The 18,273-nt window shown below is 49.8% G+C and overlaps 1 protein-coding gene across 7 annotated transcripts in view; it reads left to right on the top strand.

The window, feature by feature from the left end:
• Nucleotides 1–18,273, top strand: part of CSNK1D (casein kinase 1 delta) — a 37,749-nt gene that overhangs the window by 10,971 nt on the left and 8,505 nt on the right. For all 7 annotated transcript variants that reach the window (XM_036838059.1, XM_036838061.1, XM_036838065.1 and 4 more), the window contains 6 exons: nt 12,524–12,672; nt 12,940–13,168; nt 13,491–13,661; nt 14,133–14,281; nt 16,583–16,754; nt 17,345–17,484. In XM_036838059.1, coding sequence (XP_036693954.1) covers nt 12,524–12,672; nt 12,940–13,168; nt 13,491–13,661; nt 14,133–14,281; nt 16,583–16,754; nt 17,345–17,484 — 1,010 coding nt within the window. The remainder of the gene's footprint in view (nt 1–12,523; nt 12,673–12,939; nt 13,169–13,490; nt 13,662–14,132; nt 14,282–16,582; nt 16,755–17,344; nt 17,485–18,273) is intronic.

Below are 18,273 nucleotides of genomic sequence, written 5' to 3'. Positions count from 1 at the left end.
ACTAAAGTGAACCCCCAGAACTCCCACCTTCTTGAGAGAGGGAGCAGGACGGCCCTCGTCACCTGTGTGCCCACCCCAGGGCGCCCTCTCTGCAGCTGCCCAAAGCCTGTCTCCGCATGCCCTTGCCTAGTTTGTTTTTATTTTTTTAATATTTATTTGTTCGGTTGCACCGAGTTTTAGTTGCGGCAGATGGGATCTTTGTTGCAGTATGCGAGATCTTTTAGTTTCGGTGCGCGAGATCTTTAGTTGCGGCGTGTGGGATCTAGTTCCCTGACCAGGGATCAGACCCGGGCCCCCTGCATTGGGAACTCAGAGTCTTAGCCACTGGACCACCAGGGAAGTCCCGCCTAGTTTGTTTTTAAAGTTTTGATTCTTCATCATCCTGCAAGAAATTTGTTTTTAAAAATCTAATGACATTGTCCAGAAACATTTGACCATTGTATTTACAATTGTTTTAAGGTTGAATTGCCAAACACTTCATGAAAAATTGTATTTGCGTTAATACTGAGTCCCCATATTTATATTGAAACTTCCCGCAAATCAAATAGAAAGCATTTAGCTAGCACTCTCCCTCATTTTTCACCCCCAAGCATATGTTTTGGTATCTTTGGACTCGATGAGGGAAAAAGTATCAAGTGTTCAGAGCTGCACATAAGAGTCCAAGTGACCCATTTCCCATATTAAGGGCATGTGGGCAGGGGCAGCTGGGTGTCCCTGGCATGACTGGTCGCCTGGACACAGGGCAGCACTCTGGTGGCTGTGTGTCTGACCTATAGCCTCGCATGTCCTTCCCCGGCCCCAGGAGCAGCACTCTGGCGGCACAGGTGCATTTTTAGCTTCCTGGTCTCACTGCATCAGATGTCTGAGGTTACAGAGCAGCAGTCTGTGCACAGGCGGCGGAATTGTTCTTGTGAATGGCTTTTGAGCTGATTTCTGCCTGGGGCCTCAGCACTTAGTTTACAGACAGTCTGCTTAGGATGAAGCAGGCAACACAGCATCCTGCTTTTCTGGCCAGAGAACTGAGAATAGGAGCACCCTGCTTCTGTTGTGTCTTATCTTAGGGTGATGAGGTGCGTTGGTGTTGCCAGTAAGAAGAAAGGTGCTGCCAGTGAAACAGACCATCAGAGCAGACAAGTGGCAAGTCCACGCCCCCTGTCGTCCCAGTTCATACGCTTTTGAATATGAGTAATACAATCTTGCCGTGTGTGTTCTACGACTTTCTTTTTTGATCCACTGTGTTCCTGAGGTTCTTCCATGTTTGACACAGTTGTGGTTTGATGGGTTTCATTGTTGTTTATAGACTCTTGTGTCTCCATAAACAGTCCTCCCTGTGTTGAGGAGCGCTGGCTGGCTTCTAGTGTTTTGCTCTTAAGGATGGTGCGGCAATGACTCCCTCACCCACGTCTGGTGCAAAGCCTGTTAGTGGAATTGCTTTCCGTGAAGCAGGCAGGTGCTCGGCCTGCAGGGTGGCACCCAGGCCACAGGGATGTGTTCCCAGGTGGTGTGGCACATTTACCTTCCTGCCTGCACAGCCTCGGCGCTCCTGTTGGATCCACACCATCTTCAGCCTTGCCATTACCATTTCTCTCCAGTGTGTCATGGGGTGTCTCAGCTAGCACAGAAGCTAGCACAGAAGGAAGAAATTTTAAAGAATTTTAAAATTTAAAGGATGGAGAAGGAAGAAACAAAACTTATTTGCGCGTGATTTAACTTCCTACATAGAAAACCCACAAGACAAGTTAGAGCATTGAGCCAGATAGCTTAAGATCAAAGGATAAAATCAGTTCCTTTCATTACACCGATAACGGTCAGTTAGGAAATGTAATTCTTTTTTCCCCTCAGTATGAGTAAGTCTTTATTCATTGCATTTGACAGGGAAAAGGGAGGGAAAGGGCCAACATGTGTGACAGGACTTGGCGAGTGGGAAAGGAAGTGCTGGCCTGGCAGAGTCAGCCACTGAGTCTTTGTTCTCCAGGCCCCAGGGCTTAGTCTCCTGTAGTTCGGGAGCAAGGGGAGGGGAACAGGAGAGGACAGACTCCTCCTTCCTCGTAAGTTCAGCATTTCAAACAAAGCTTTGGTGTCTAGCCGTGAGCATGGAGTTATATTTCTGTTTCCTGTTAAACAATCATGTGGCCACTTTGACAGAAATTTCTTGCACTTGCACAAAAGCTCCTGAGTGACTTCGAGATACATTCATCTTCCCCTGCTTGGTCTCCCAACCTCCCTTTCTACATAGAAGGCCCCCCTTGCTTTTCTCTACCCAAGGATTTTTTTTTTTAATACTTATTTATTTATTTGGCTGTGCCGGGTCTTAGTTGTGGCACGTGGGATCCTCATTGCCGCATGCGGGATCTTTTAGTTGCGGCCTGTGGGATCTTTTAGTTGCGGTATGCGGGATCTAGTTCCCTAACCAGGAATAGAGCCCGGGTCCCCTGCATTGGGAGCACGGATTCTTAACCACTGGACCACCAGGGAAGTCCCTACCCTGGGATTTGAGATTAAAGTAGGTTTGATCCATCCAATTACAGCAGTGTGTTTGTCATGAATCATGTCAAGGAACAGTCTTGACTTGGAGCTGGGAACAGGGGATGGAGTGTTGCTAGCTGCTTCAGCACTTTTGCACAAATCATTTAAGAGTTGTAGAGACACCCCACAAGCTAAATGTACAGGTGTGTGGACTTCTGGGGGATTGGGGGTGGAGGAGGGAGTAGAGTAGGAGTCAAGTTTTTAGGACAGAAGATTTGGTCTGAAATGGGGGAAGGGGGCACGAAAGAAAGGATGGCTCAGGACCCCTATTTTGAGTGGGGCCCTCCCCAAGTTTATGTTTCAGATCCTTTGCCTGGTGCACAACCTTTTGTCTGGCTGTTCTTTGAATACAGTAGGAAGTTTGTAAACAGTGAAGCCCCAGAAGAACATGGAAAAAGACCAACACATTGTATTTACACCAACTAGGCTACCTAGCGTTCATTTCAGATCAGTGGCTCATGAAGTCCTATGAAGCCTCCAGTAACTAGAAGGGCAGCAGCTGGGGTGACAGAACCCGGCATCAGACATACATCCCCCCAACCTGTGTGCTCCAGTGCGTTCGCCCCATTCCATCACCGCGAGTCCCAGCCTGTGAACTGAGCCCTTTGTCCTTCAGCTGCTTCAACACTGACCATTGCTACTGCGGGCAGGATGCTGGCACCAGGCACTAGAGAGAAGCCCTTGCCTGTGGTCTCGAGAAGCCGGGGCAAGAAACCCACGATTAAAGCTTAAGGATTTTGGTCTTTGCTTCATCTGGCCAGCTGGCAGCTTGAGGTGGGTGCAGAGGTACCCTTTGAACCCTTTTTTTATGGATACACAGGAACCCTAATGAAGGATCGGGGAAATGAAGCAAGTCTATGCCTGGGGTTGGAGATCCGGCACTGGAATCCCTCACCCAGCCGTGCCTTCCTCTTGGCGCCGGCACTTAGGTCTGCCTGTCCTGACCTGTCCACACCATGTTTCCTGTTCAGGCTGATTTCCACCCTTCCAGTAGGAGGAGATCAAGTCATGGGGCAGCAGTTAAAACCTCGTCTCCTGTGGAACATTGAAGGTGGAGGGGTTCAAGAGGACACACACACAAGCCACCTCTGATTAGGAAAAGTGAGGTGGTTCAGTAGGCCCTGCCCTCCAAAACATTGTTCTCCTTGGTAACAGAACATCAAAAGATACTCCTGCTGTGCAGTCCTGGAGCTGCTGCCTTCTGCCTGGGATTGCTCAAGGGCTTGAGAGTGCACTGCCTGAGACTAAAACACACAGAACGTTTCTATCAAGGAGAAAGTTAAAATGCAGAAGATGGGTCACTTGCACACAGCTAGTGCAGTTGGCATCCTGAGAACGTGGGACCCCAAGGAGCAGTAAACAAGTGGTGCTGGCTGCAGGGGGGAGGGGGTGGGTAGCAGGTCTACAGCTGTCGCCAGCCACCCCTTTGCCTGTGCTCTCAGCCTGGCGTCCTGTCCCAAGAGTGGGTCAGGAGGAGGGGAAGCCCTGCCTCAGCCCTGAGAGACTCTCCCAGAGAGCAGTGGTTTGTGCTTTGGTCTTGTGCTCAGTCTTCTCACTCCGACACAGGAAGTGTTATTATTACATAGCCTTTAAAAGGAAAACACTTCCCTATCCTGGCCACTTTCAAAAGCTGGAAATTTGGGGGTGGAGACCAATAAGTATGCAGGTTCTGGAGGGATTTCCCCCACACCCTCGAGCACTTGCACGGAGCATGGTTGGCGTTCCTCTGTTTCACCCCTCCCCCTGCCAAGAGGGAAGTGGGTGGGTGCTGTGGTAGGGGTGGCAGTGCCCCTACCCACCCTTTCCCTGCTTTTGCCACTTTGTTCCTCAGACCTTGTGATCGCAGAAAGCGCCACCCACTGTGGCTCAATTCTGCCCTCTGGTGCTTCTCGCTCCCCGCACAGAACACCCACCAAGACTGGTAACTGGAGAGACTCCAGGCCCTTGGGGGACTTCTGAAAGGTTAGCTCCACTGCTTCTCCCTCCTTCAAGCTCTGGAAGCCCTCTGTGTGCAGCTGACTCTGGGGCTCAGACATCCACTTGGAGGCCAAGTGTGACCCCAGTGCTCGTGGGTAGGAAGCTGAACCAGGTGCATGGTGACCCACTTTGAGGTGCCAGTACCGCACAGCAGCTCTGCTGGCTCCTTGGAACAGCTGCCTGCAAGCAGCTGTTGGGCACAGAGCCCGCAGTAGCGGAGCCCAGATCCCTGGTCAGGTGGCTGCTGGCCCCAGAGGAGTCCAGAGGCCAAAGTTTCATTCTTTTTTTTTTTTTTTTTTAAAGCATCTGGGAGCATTTCTTTTTTTTTCTTTTTTTTCTTTTTTAATTAATTAATTTATTTATATTTGGCTGTGTTGGGTCTTCGTTTCTGTGGGAGGGCTTTCCCTAGCCGTGGCAAGTGGGGGCCACTCTTCATTGCGGTGCGCGGGCCCCTCACTGTTGCGGCCTCTCTTGTTGCGGAGCACAGGCTCCAGATGCGCAGGCTCAGTAGTTGTGGCTCACGGGCCTAGTTGCTCCGCGGCATGTGGGATCTTCCCAGACCAGGGCTCGAACCCGTATCCCCTGCATCGGCAGGCAGACTCTCAACCACTGCGCCACCAGGGAAGCCCCTCAAAGTTTCATTCTTAAAGTACTGTAAGTATAGAGGAATAAATCCTAAGCCAGGTGTGACCTGCATGCAGAAAATTTTTAAACTTCCATGGAGAACGCTGATGAGGACTCAAGCAAGTGGAGATGTTCTGTTCATGGAGAGGAAGACTCGGCACGATGTCTCCCAGAGCTGCTCAGAGGGCTCAGGGGATTCCAGTCATGGTCCAGCAGGGCTCTCCTCCCAGGAACAGGCTGACGGATCCGCAGAGCAGCGAAGGGCCAGGTTGACCGAGGTGTAAATGCCACACTCACAGAAAACGCTAGTGACGACCCAGCACCCAGTTGGGTGCTGGGCTCCTAGTATCACTCCCCACCGAGAGGAGCCCAGATTCCAGGGCGAGGCAGGAAGAAAGAAGGCGAGTCTGGAGCATGTGGCTGAAAGGAAAGAAGTGCTCGAACACTGACGGGCATGAGTCCACAGGACACGGGGGAGAGCTTGAAGTGGCATCTGTTGCCCCAATTTGGGACAGTTGAAGCCTCAAAATGAACAACGGATTATAACATGTGGAGGAAACTCTCACCATTTCTGTTCAATATAGTATTGGAAGTCCTAGCCATGGTGGTTGGACAAGAAAAAGAAAAGGTATCCAAATTGATAGGGAAGAGGTAAAATTGTCATTATATGCAGATGACATGATACTATATACATACATATATATATATAAAACCCTATATATGGACTCCACACAAAGACTACTAGAAATGATAACGAATTCAGCAAGGTAGCAGGATGTAAGAATAACATACAGAAATCTGTTGCATTTCTTTACACCAACAATGAAATATCAGAAAGGGAAGGTAAAAAGACAATCCCTTTTAAAATTGCATCAAAAAGTACAAAATACTTAGGAATAAACCTAACCAAGGAGGGTGAAAGACTTATATGCTGAGAACTATAAAACGTTGATAAAGGAAATTGAAGATGGTTTAAAGAAATGGAAAGATATACCATGCTCTTGGATTGGAAGAATGAATATCATTAAAATGGCCATACTACCCAAAGCAATCTACAGAGTGAATGTGGTCCCTATCAAATAACCCATGACATTTTTCACAAACCTAGAACAAATAATCCTTAAATTTACATAACACATGGAGGAGCGGAGGAGAATTCACAAGTCCACGATGACACACACACACACACACACACACACACACACACACACACACACGTTAAGCTTCACAGGCGGAACAATCAGAAATGGAAAGTCACCACTTTGTGGGCACTTATTATTGATTGGTTTAGATGGTAATCAAAGGTGGATGCAAACGTACAACTTCAAGTATTGACACTACCCTCAAAGCTTCATCCACAGATTACTTATTAATAACAAAGAGGGGGATTCCCTGGCGGTCCAGTGGTTAGGACTCTGCTCTTTCACTGCTGAGGGCCCAGGTTCAATCCCTGGTTGGGGAACTGAGATCCCACGTGCCCCGCGTTGCGGCCAAAAAAACCTTACAATAACAAAGAGAAAAGTATCTTTTGGTGGAGAAATCTGGCAGATTTCCGTCTGACAGGTGATCAGAACCACCAATCAGGCAAATCAAATTTAGGACCGTTCAAAATTGACCTGAACTCCTCAAATATGTCTCTGTGATGAAAGATTTAAAAACTGTTCTAGACTTAAACATGGCAGTGCATGGTCCTAGATTGTACCCTGGGCAGGGGGACTAGCCTGAAGGACGTTACTGGACATGCAGTTGGGGAAATGTGAGTGTGGACTGTGTCTGTCTTTGGAATGTCACGTGTGGTCACCTGCAGTGTTGTGCCACCCACACTCCAGACACAGAAAGACCCTCGTGGGCACAGAATTCTGACTTCAACGGAAGAGGTGTTAACGGTCAGTGAGGAGGGCCTTGTGAACACACGGTGTTGAGGTCTCTGGGAGGCCTGCCTCCCCTCACCCCAAACTCCACTTTCAGGTGGATCAGGTGACTTCAGTGTGAAGAGGAAGACTAAAACATTTTGATTTGTTTAAATCAGCGTTATTGAGGTGAATCAAACTGCATGTGTTTTGAGTGTGTGATTTGAGAAGTTTTGCCTGTGTCCCCTCATGAAACCGTTGCCGTAATCAAGGCGGCGAACACATCCATTGCCCTTCAAAGTTTGTTGGGTCCTTTTGTGGTTCCTCTACCCCCGCCCTCTGTCATCTGCTTCTGTCGCTATAGGTTAGTTTGCATTTCCCAAAGTTTCCTGTGCAGGGAGTAGTACTGTGTGTTCTTTCTTTGAGATTTTGTGTGTGTTATCAATGGCTACTCCTTTTTATTGCTGAGAAGTACTCCCTTGTGTGGGTAGTTTCTTTGTCCCTGCACCTGTTCATTTGGGTTGGTTCCAGGTTTCAGGTACTCCAAACAAAGCTGCTGTGAACTTTTGTGTAGATATTCATATGGACGTTCATTTCTTTTTCTCCTGAGTAAGTGACTTGGAGTGGAATGGCTGAAACAGAAGTAAGCGAATGTTTTTCCTCTTTAAGAAACTGCCAGACTGCTTGTACTTATGTTCCCACCAGCAGCATACAAGGGCTTTGGTGGTTTGAGTCTTTCAAATAACTTGTTTGTTTTATCTAAGTTATTGAATGTATTGGCATAAAGCTGTTTATAATATTTCCCTACTAGACTTCTGATATTTGTAGAATCCAGTGATGTTACCTCTCATTCCTATTTTTTTTCTGGCCGCGCCATGCGGCTTGTGGGATCTTAGTTCCCCCGACCAGCGATCGAACCTGGGCCCTCAGCAGTGAAAGCTCAGAGTTCTAACCACTGGACCGCCAGGGAATTCCCTCTCATTCTTGATGTTGGTAATTTGTGCCTTCTCTATTTTTTCCCTGATCAGTCTGATTAGAGATTTATCAACAATCTTCTCAAAGAAACAGCTTTGGTCTCAGTCATTTTCTCTTGTTGTTTCTCTGTTTTCTGTTTCATTGTTTTCTGCTGTGATCTTTTGTTTCACTTCTGTTTGCTTAGGGTTTAATTAAGTATTTTCTTAAGGTGGAAGCTGAGATCATTGATCTGTTTTCTGTAGTATAGACATTTCGTGGCTGTAAATTTTCCCCCTACCGTAGCAGCATCTCAAATCCTGATGAGTCTTCATTTTCATGTAGTTCAAATGCTGATTCCCCTTTTGATTTCTGCCTTGATCCATGGGTTATTTTGAACTGTATTATTTAGCTTCCAGATATTTGGGGATTTTACAGAGAGCTGTTGTTTATTTCTAATTGAATTCCACTGTCTTCTGAGAACATACATTGTATAACTTGAATCCTTTTTAGCTTTATTGTTTTATGTCAAGAATGTGGTTTGTCTTGATAAATGCCCCCTGCGTACCTGAGAAAAAAAGTGTGTTCTGCTACTGAGAGGGATGATTGGCGTCTCTAGTCAGATTGTGGATTTGTCTCTGTCTCCTTGCAGTATTGCCTCATGTATTTTGAAGCTCTCTTGTTACCTGCGTGCATGTTTAGAATTATGTTTCCTTGATCAGTCAATGCCTTTATCACTGTGAGATGACTGGTAATATCCCTGGAAATATTCTTCTGCACAGTCTACTGTGTCTGATGCTGACATAGCCCTTCTGCTCTCTTGTCTGATGTTGGTGTGATACACTGTCCTCCTTGTGACCTAGTTGTATCTGAAGGATGTTTGGTGTGGGCAGGGCAGTACAGCTGGTCCTTTCTTTTCTGTCTAATCTGAGAAAGTGTGCCTTACCTGCGGTGTTTACATTCAGTGTGATTAATGACAGGATTGGGTTTGCTGTTAGTTTTTGTCTCATCTGGTCTTTGTTTCATTTCCCCCCTTTTTTACCTTATTTTGGATTAATCAAGTATTTTTTACATTTCTTAATGATTTTTCTTGTGATGATCTCCTTTGTTGAATTCTGTCACTATCTCTGTGTTGTTACTTTAGTGGTTGAGTTAGGGTCTATCATCTCTTTAGCAGGATGCAGAGGAACCTGACCTTGCGGGCTTCCACCTGCCCACCTGCCTGCGTGATGGTGTCATGTGTTTATATTTACATGTTGTAAATATTGCAGTGTGTTATTTTTGTTTAAGCAGTCATATCTTTTAAATTTAAATAATTTTTTATGTACTTATGTTGTTATTTTCATTGCTTTTCATTCCTTTCTGTAGGCCCAGACTTCCATGTGGCATCATTTGCCTCCTACCTGAAGGACATCCTTTTACATATGTCACAGTGCTGGTGATTGATTCGGCACACTTTTTGTATCTGAAAATGTCTCTGCTGAGGTGTTTTTCGGCAGATTGCCAGTTCTTTTCTCAGCACTTGGAAGATGTTCCTCCACTGTGCTCTAACATGTCTGTTTTCTCTGGCTGCTTTCAAGGTGTTCTGATTATCACTAGTGAGCGATTTGACTGTCAGCTATGTCAGTGTTGTGTTCTTTATGGTACTTGTGCTTGGGGCCTGTTGAGTTTCCTGAATCTGTGGGTCGTTTTCCTCAGCTCTTTCTTTCAGTGTGGCCTCTGTCCCCCTCCTCCCCTCTCTCCTCCAGTTACAGACAGCGGGTACCTTGAAGTTGTCCCACAGCTCTGAAGCTCATGTTGGCTTTTCCAGTAATTTCTACTGCTGTGCCTTCAAGTTCACGAGTCTTTTCTCCTACAGTGTCTGGTCTGCTGTTAATCACACCCAGTGTATTTTTCCTCTTAGACTTTGTAGTTTTCATCTTTGAAAGTTAGATTTGGGTCTTTTCTTTTTTTTTTTGGCTGCACCACGCGGCATATGAAATTTTAGTTCTCCGACCAGGGATCAAACCTGCACCCCCTGCATTGGAAGCGTGGAGTGTTAACCACTGGACCGCCTGGGAAGTCCCTAGATTTGGGTCTTTTATATTTCTGTCATGTTGTGCCTTTGTTTAACTTCTTTTGACATGGAATACAGTTACAGTTTATAGTAACTTTTATTGCCCTTCTCTAATGATTCTAACTCAGTTTCTGTTGATCTCAGTGTGGATCACATTTTCTGCTTCCTGGCATATCTGGTAATCTTTGGATGCCAGACACTGAATTTTACCCTCTTGTGTGCTGGGTATTTTAATGTTCCTCAAATTCTTCCTCAGCTTAGTTATGAGATGATGGTACTTTAATCTGCTCAGTTTTTGCTTCTCTGCTCACACTCTCAGGCAGGACTTGGGCAGTCTGGGCTCATCGTGTCTCAGGTGTCGGTGTCATTCATTGCCTCATGTTCAGCGTCTTAGAAAACCTATGTCTTTCTGTATGTTCTTTGTTCTCTTTTCTCTTCTTGGTTATTGTGGATGTGAGGGTAAATTGGGTCCCCATTACTCCATCTTGGCTGGAAGTAGAAGTACTTTTAAAATAATAAGCATCTCTTTCTGACTCTGAGTTAGGGAAGGGTGTCTTATGTAAGATACCAAAAACATTACTCATAAAGGAAAAGATTGATACATTCATGTTTGTTAAAATTTAGCATCTCTTCTCATCAAAAGACTCCAAAAGAAAATAAAAAACATGCCATTAACTAAGAAAAGGTATTTTCCTCACATAAAAAAGATAATAGTTTAATATCCAGAATTTATAAAAGAACCGCTATAAATAGGAAAAAAACACCCTGATAGAAAAAAATTGACAAAGATATGCATAGACATTTTAGAGAAGAGGAAACATGTAATGCCAATAAATAATGAAAAAAGATCCAAATTGAGAGTTCAGTGAGACACCATTTTACATCTACCACTTGATTGATAGAAATTAAGAGCTCTGACGAGACCCTGCATCCAGTAGGAACTCATGCGTTTGTGGTGGGGTTGTAAAGTGGGTTATTTATTTTGGAAAGCAGTCTGACATGATCTTGTATAGTCAGATAATTTGTACCCTGTGTTTCTAGGTCTATACCTGGGGAAACTAGCTAAGAACAAGAATTTCACATGTGAGAATTTTCACCAGCGGACAAACATAAGAATGTATTTAGCAGCACTGTTTATAATGGGGAAAGCAACCCTAAACAGTGCAGGTGAGGGAAGAATAGATGAAGTGTGCTGTCCTCTCCAAGTGGAGTATTTCACAGCTCACACTCTCACTTTACTAAAAGCAAGGAAGGGGTACAGTCCTGTGCATTTGTTGTCTGGGGGGCGCAGGTGTGGGAGGAAAGGGGAGTGAAAGTAGATGCAATTACTGGGAACGTCCCTGGTCTGTGTGGTGGGCCACAGGCTTTTGTTACATTATGCCTTATAACCTATGGATTTGTTAAATTTGTTCTCACGTGCAAATGAGTGAGAAATTTGTTCTAATGTGCAAATGTATTTTAAAAATATTTAATTGTAAAAATGAAAAGTTGCCCCGTTGATATCAAAACTAAAACTGTTTAGGATCTTATAGTGCCAGAAAGGAGGGCAGTGCTCAAAACAAACAGAGCCTGCAGTGATGGGGTGTTAAAGGGCCACAGGAGCCACGGAGGAGCAACGAAGGCTGGGATGCTTGGTGCAACAGAATAAGTGACATAGTGTTGGAGTACAGACCAAAGTATAAAATAGACACTCATGGGTCCACACTGATAGGAAAAAAATACCAAATAAGTAAATGGGGGAGAAGAGACAAATCTGTGTGGAAGCATTCCAAGTCATATATATAGATGGCTGTGCCCTCCGTGTTTGGGAGGGGGCCCAAACACCCCCCTTAAGTGTGGTCTGCACATGGTGACGTCCCCCCAGAGAGAACAGGATGGAAAGGGGAGAAAGAGGATCTCCCCAGCAGAGACACCTGACAGGCACACCTCAGCCAGGTGACCAAGGGCACAGCCATGGTGAGGAGTCGTGTTGAGAGCACAGACCCTGACAGGATGTGGTGGGAAGGGCACTTTCCCTCTGTGGTCTCCCTCCCCCAAGCCCAGAGTAATAACGAGAAAAAATCAGACAAACCAGTAGAGGGACAGTCTGCACATCCCTTCCCAGCCCTCCTCCAAACCATTGGGGTCGTTCAAACCAGGAAAGTCTGAGAGACCATCCCGGCCAAGAGCAGCCGGAGGAGATGTGGTGAGTAAATGTCATGTGGGGTCTGAGACAGGTCCTGGAGCAGCAGGAGGACATGAGGTTAAAACTGAGGACACCTGAATAGTGTGGACCTTAGTTAACGACAGTGTATCAGCATTAATTAAGCATTAAGCATCGCACTGGTGCAGGATGTCAGTCACGGGAAGACTGGGGGTATGGGAGGGAGCGCGGCTCCTCCTCCTGAGCCCCTCATCTCACCCCTGCCGTGAAGTTGGCCTCCCACCCTCTCTGCACGTCACTTCTGACTGCTCCTGCCCAGCCCTCTGCTGGCATCGTGGGCACAGGTGCCCTCAGTGCAGGTGCGCAGGAGGCAGGCTGACGCGGGCTCTCTTGCAGTGGGCATCCCCACCATCCGGTGGTGCGGGGCTGAGGGGGACTACAACGTCATGGTGATGGAGCTGTTGGGACCCAGCCTGGAAGACCTCTTCAACTTTTGCTCTAGGAAGTTCAGTCTCAAAACTGTCCTGCTCCTTGCTGACCAAATGGTAAGACTTCATTTTTCTCAAGTGAAGGGCAGCCTGCGTGCTCAGCACAAGCTTGGTTTGATTCATCAGTTTGATGAGGCCTTCAGGGCTGTTTGCTTCCTTATTGTGCTGTTAGTGCGCAGGGAGAAAATGGAAGCTCGTTAACTCTGAAAGTTAGTGACCCTCGGCGGGCAGGGTGCGTCTGCGTGTGGGCCTGAGTTCCCTGGGTTCCCTCCACCAGGCTACTACCTGGGGTTCAACCTCTCACCCCTGCTTCTCCACCTGCAGATCAGTCGTATTGAGTACATTCACTCGAAGAACTTCATCCACCGAGATGTGAAGCCGGACAACTTCCTCATGGGGCTGGGCAAGAAGGGCAACCTGGTCTACATCATCGACTTCGGGCTGGCCAAGAAGTACCGGGACGCCCGCACCCACCAGCACATCCCCTACCGCGAGAACAAGAACCTCACCGGGACGGCGCGGTATGCCTCCATCAACACGCACCTCGGCATCGGTGAGCCCTCCTGCCCCGGCCACAGGCCCGGCTGTCCTACAGCCTCCTGGGGGCCCTGAGGGTGGTCAGCATGTTGGGTGTGGAGGCTGGCGTCAAACCTTTGTAGCAGAGGCTGGTGTCCGGGCCTGGAGACCTTACCTTGTGGGGCGTGGGGAGACAGGCATGTGTTGGGGCTTCCTGACGGGTGGCGGTGCGTCTCCGAACAGCACAGCAGGGGCACTTGTGCTGAAACAAGGAATCCAGGTGTCCTTCCCTGTGGCTCTGAGTTCATCCCCAGGAAGCGGGGTGTTTGCCGCTTTGACCCGCTGTCCTCTCTCCCCAGAACAATCTCGAAGGGACGACCTGGAGTCTCTGGGCTATGTGCTCATGTACTTCAACCTGGGCTCGCTGCCCTGGCAGGGCCTGAAGGCTGCTACCAAGAGGCAGAAGTATGAGAGGATCAGTGAGAAGAAGATGTCCACTCCCATTGAGGTGTTGTGTAAAGGCTACCCTTGTGAGTGTCCTCAGCTGGACAGCGAGCCACCCCTGTGGTTCTGTGGGAGGACGGGGGCCTGTGAGGCTTGGGAAAGGAACCAGGGAAGCCCCCCAGAGGCTGGCTGCCAAGGCCCCACTGATGTCCTGCATGGTTGGGGAGGTGAAGAGTGAGCAGGTGGCCTGCCCTTTAACTGGCCTCAGCCTTCTGTCCCTGGCGCTCCTCTACCTTCCTGAGCCGTAACTCGGGGAGTTTTCCTTTTGTTTTTGTGGGACTGCCCCTGTGATAAATGCCTCAGATGAAACTCTCCTTTGCTCTGTGTGCTCAGTTTTCTCAGCCTCTTTCCTCAAAGCATGTTCGGTGTTTCAGGTTCCAGCTTTCACACCCTCTGTTTGGGTAGCTGGGAGTGGTCAAGGGTTTTGTGGACAGAACCATGCTGGCTCCCAGTCAGGGGTACTGCTGGTTACCTCCGAGTTTCCTGGTGTTTTACAGCTGAATTCGCCACGTACCTGAATTTCTGCCGTTCCTTGCGTTTTGACGATAAGCCTGACTACTCATACCTGAGACAGCTCTTCAGGAACCTGTTCCATCGCCAGGGTTTCTCCTATGACTACGTGTTCGACTGGAACATGCTCAAATTCGTAAGTGTGCCCCCAGCTCACTGACCGCTCAGCGTGGAAGGGGCATGCCAGTCAGCAGAAGGCCACTAGCTGCTGCTGTCCCTTCCTGGGAGCTACACGGGGTGGGGCTTCAGGAGGCATGGCTGCCACACGGGGAGCACGAGGGGTTCTGGGAAGCCAGATGCCTGTTGGCAAGTGAAGAAGGCACCTCAAGGCTGCAACGGGGCTGTGGGGTTCCTGGGCCTGAGGTATGTCCGCAGTGCAGGTCTGCCCAGACCAAGGCTCTTACTTGGAACGCTGAGGTCATTTTATCATCATCATCATCCATCCGAAGGACATTGTGGCTGCGCTGGCCTGTGAGTTTCTTGTCAACGGGGTGTGGCTGCCGCCGGGTTGGGTGAAGACTTCCCTACTCCTCCCCCTACCAGGCTGTGCCGAGGCCCGGCCTCCGAGGGGGCGGGTGGCCTGGGAGGCGCTGTGTGTTAGGTCTGCGTTTGGCCTTGTGATGAGCTAGATGTATATTTGATTTCCTTTGTCAGCTAGTTTGTTCATTAAGTGTGAGCCTGTGTTGTGCGCACGCATGCTGCCGGGGCTGGGGGTGGGGGGGCTTGAACCTTCATTTGTTTTCCTCTCTAAAACAGGCCACCTGTCCCTGAAACTGTTGTATGAGTTTGTTTAATCTCCAACACTACGGCCAGAATTACAGTTTTTTTTTGTTTGTTTTTTTTTTGTTTTTTTTTTTATAAATTTATTTATTTATTTATTTATTTTTGGGTGTGTTGGGTCTTCGTTTCTGTGCGAGGGCTTTCTCTAGTTGCGGTGAGCGGGGGCCACTCTTCATCGCGGTGCGCGGGCCTCTCACTGTCGCGGCCTCTCTTGTTGCGGAGCACAGGCTCCAGACGCGCAGGCTCAGTAGTTGTGGCTCACGGGCCTAGTCGCTCCGCGGAATGTGGGATCCTCCCAGACCAGGGCTCGAACCCGTGTCCCCTGCATTGGCAGGCAGATTCTCAACCACTGCGCCACCAGGGAAGCCCAACAGTTTTTTTTTAATTTCCACTTTCTCTTTAATTAAAAATGTGTTCTATGAGCTTAAAACAAAAATGGGCTCGTTTCTAGGGTGACAAAATCTGATGGAGGAACAGAACCTCCTCTTCAGAGGGTGCAAAACAGGAAGCCTTATCCCATGGCCTCACAGGTGCAGGGGTGTTCACACAGGGACCAGGTAGGGGTGGGGGGCTGCAGCCCGCAGAGCCAGCCTGCCCTGGACCTCGCCCATGCCATCCTGGTGCCAGGCCCCTCTGTTAGGATGGCCTTCGAAGGACAGCCTTTGGGAGTGGTGCCACAGGTTACCTGGAGTCTGGACATCAGGGTGGGCTTCCTGCCAGAGCCACTTTAATAAGTTCTTTGTTCTAACATTGTCATCCCTCCCAGGGGCTCAGCAAACCTCTTCTGTAAAGGACCAGACAGTCAATAATTTTAACTTTGCCGTCTGCACAGTGGTGCGACCGCTCAACTCTGTATTGTAACTGGAGAGCCGCCCAAGCAGTGCGGCAGTGAGTGGGCGTGACTGTGCCAAGAAAACCGTATTTGCAGGAATGGGTGTGGCTGCATTTGGCCTGTGGGCTGCAGTTTTCAGACTCTTGCCTTACAGCGCTGGTAATTAGGACGTGACCTCTACTAGGGCAAGTATCTTAGCGTCACCACGTAAAATCAAATGTCCCCGTATTTCTGGTTTGATATTCACTGAAAGTGTAACTAGCTGTTTGTTCTGGGAGCAACTAGCTTAGCCTAGGCGGTGCCCACCGCATGGCCCGCATGGATGAGCCTGGCTGCCGGCCTCCTTATTTCAAGTGCACCAACAGGACATGGGCCTGGCCCGGGCATCTGGGCTCCAGTTGGACCCCTCAGCCAACCATATGCTGTCCCTCCCACCTGCCTTGCGGACTCCCCCAACTGTTGCCGCATTGGGCCACCTCTGAACTGGGCTGGTTCCCATCCCCGTGTGAATGGTCACAGAGAAGAGGGCCGCCAGGTGCCGTTGGTGTCTGGGTTCTGAGGAATTGCTAAGGCGATGGGGTGGGGGTTTCCTCTGCTGTGCTGGGAAGAGGAGACTGAGAAGCCTGGTTCTGCTCGCCCACGGTCGTGGGACGGGCCATGTGTGGACCCAGAGGGAAGAACGCCTGGCTTGCCGCGAGGCTGTGGACGGCTTTGCGGGCAGACTGTCCCACACACCCTGGTGTTTTCTCGAGTGGCAGCCAAGGGCCTCAGGTGGTTTTTCACCAAACCCAGTTCAGTTCTGGTCTCACCCTCTTTCCTCTGTAGGGAGCCAGCCGGGCAGCTGACGATGCTGAGCGGGAACGCCGGGACCGAGAGGAGCGGTTGAGACACTCCCGAAATCCAGCCACACGCGGCCTCCCTTCCACGGCCTCGGGCCGGCTGAGGGGGACACAGGAGGTGGCTCCTCCCACCCCCCTCACCCCTACCTCACACACTGGTGAGTGGTCCCGGGGCTGCAGCTTGCACCCCGGCCCCTGCTCTGCAGGCAGTGGGGGTTCTGTTTTGAGCATCACTTGTTCTGGACACTCCAGTGTGTGACCTCGTGGGGTCTGGGCAGGAGTGCCTGGTGGGCGAAGACATGTGCATCCTTATTCTGATCAGTTCTTATTTCCGAAGTTAGACAGACCAGGGAACGCCCTGGGACAGTGCCTTCAGGAATGTGTTTCCCAGACGTTGGCCTCTTGAAGGATTGTGTTCCCTGCGAGCTCTGTTGCTTTGCCTCTTGTTCTTCTCATGGCACGACATCCTCCACCACAAACCTCTCCAGCCTCTTCCTTGCCTGTCGAGACAAGCGTTGTAGGCAGAAGCCCCGGCTGCCCTCCCACTGGACACCTGGTGCTTCGCTCCCGGGGCATCAGTGGAGCCCATGGTGCCGGCCTAGTCTTAGGGTGCAATAGCCTGTCCTGTGCCCGACACCCAGGCAGCCGAGAGTCCTTGTTAGACGTGGTTCCTGAGGAGATACCCCGTGCTGGAGCGTGGGGCCGTATTCCGAGGCCTCATGCTCGCCCCTGTCTCCCTCTCCTCCAGCGAACACCTCTCCTAGGCCCGTGTCCGGCATGGAAAGAGAGCGGAAAGTGAGTATGCGGCTGCACCGCGGTGCCCCGGTCAACATCTCCTCGTCCGACCTCACGGGCCGGCAAGATACCTCCCGCATGTCCACCTCACAGGTACGCGCCCCGCGGGCCGGCGCCTGATCTCACCCAGGCTGGGCGCTGCAGGCCTCTGGCTTCTCCATGTTTGGTCTGGTCTTACGGGCTCCAAGCAGAGTGGGATGATAGTTTCGAATGCTTTCCTTCTTTCCTGCCTTCCCTTTCTCCCCATTTTTGGGTGTTTTAACCATTGGGGGAATGTTGTGCCCCTCGCAGTTTGGCCCATTGGTTGAGAGCCTCTGTGACAAGCTTTGTGGGGTAAGGGCTCTACACCCAGCCCCCCCCCGCCCCCCCGGCAGTTGTGCTGGGATGTGCCATGGGACCTTTTCTCTCTGGCTGCCCTCCATGTGGCCCCCAGCCCCCGGCCAGCTTTGGAGGCTTGGCCGTCTTCCCTGGGCAGACTGGAAGTGCCAGCCCGCTCACGCCATTTGTCGTGGGCACATCCAGCCTTTGGGACTCTGTCCTCGTTCTCGTTGGCCAGGTGCTCCCCCAGCAGAGAACCCGGGGGGGTGGGGGTGGTGTATTGCCGGCGGTCATTCTGCAGTGTCATGCCCAGCGCTTGGCGACGTGCCGTGGGCTGAGGGTTCCTGTCTTCTGATGCCCCTTCTGACGTTTGTCTTCTCTCTGGCGAGGCGAGTGTGCTCAGAGGTGCAGGGCCTGGCCCCGGGGCCTCCTCCACCCACGTCGTCTTCCCCATCTGGCTTTCCTCGCTGTTTTTCTGTTCTCACTAACGTGCCTCCCTCAGCAGAGCAGCTCTTTACCTGCTTGCGGACGTTTTTCCTCAACTGGCTTTCAGGGTCTCCTCCC

The sequence above is a fragment of the Balaenoptera musculus genome, chromosome 20 (genome assembly GCF_009873245.2).
Source record: "Balaenoptera musculus isolate JJ_BM4_2016_0621 chromosome 20, mBalMus1.pri.v3, whole genome shotgun sequence".
Classification (NCBI taxonomy): Eukaryota; Metazoa; Chordata; class Mammalia; order Artiodactyla; family Balaenopteridae; genus Balaenoptera; species Balaenoptera musculus.
The sequence above is the reverse complement of the archived record's forward strand: the minus strand, read 5'-3'. Positions and strand labels throughout refer to the sequence as shown.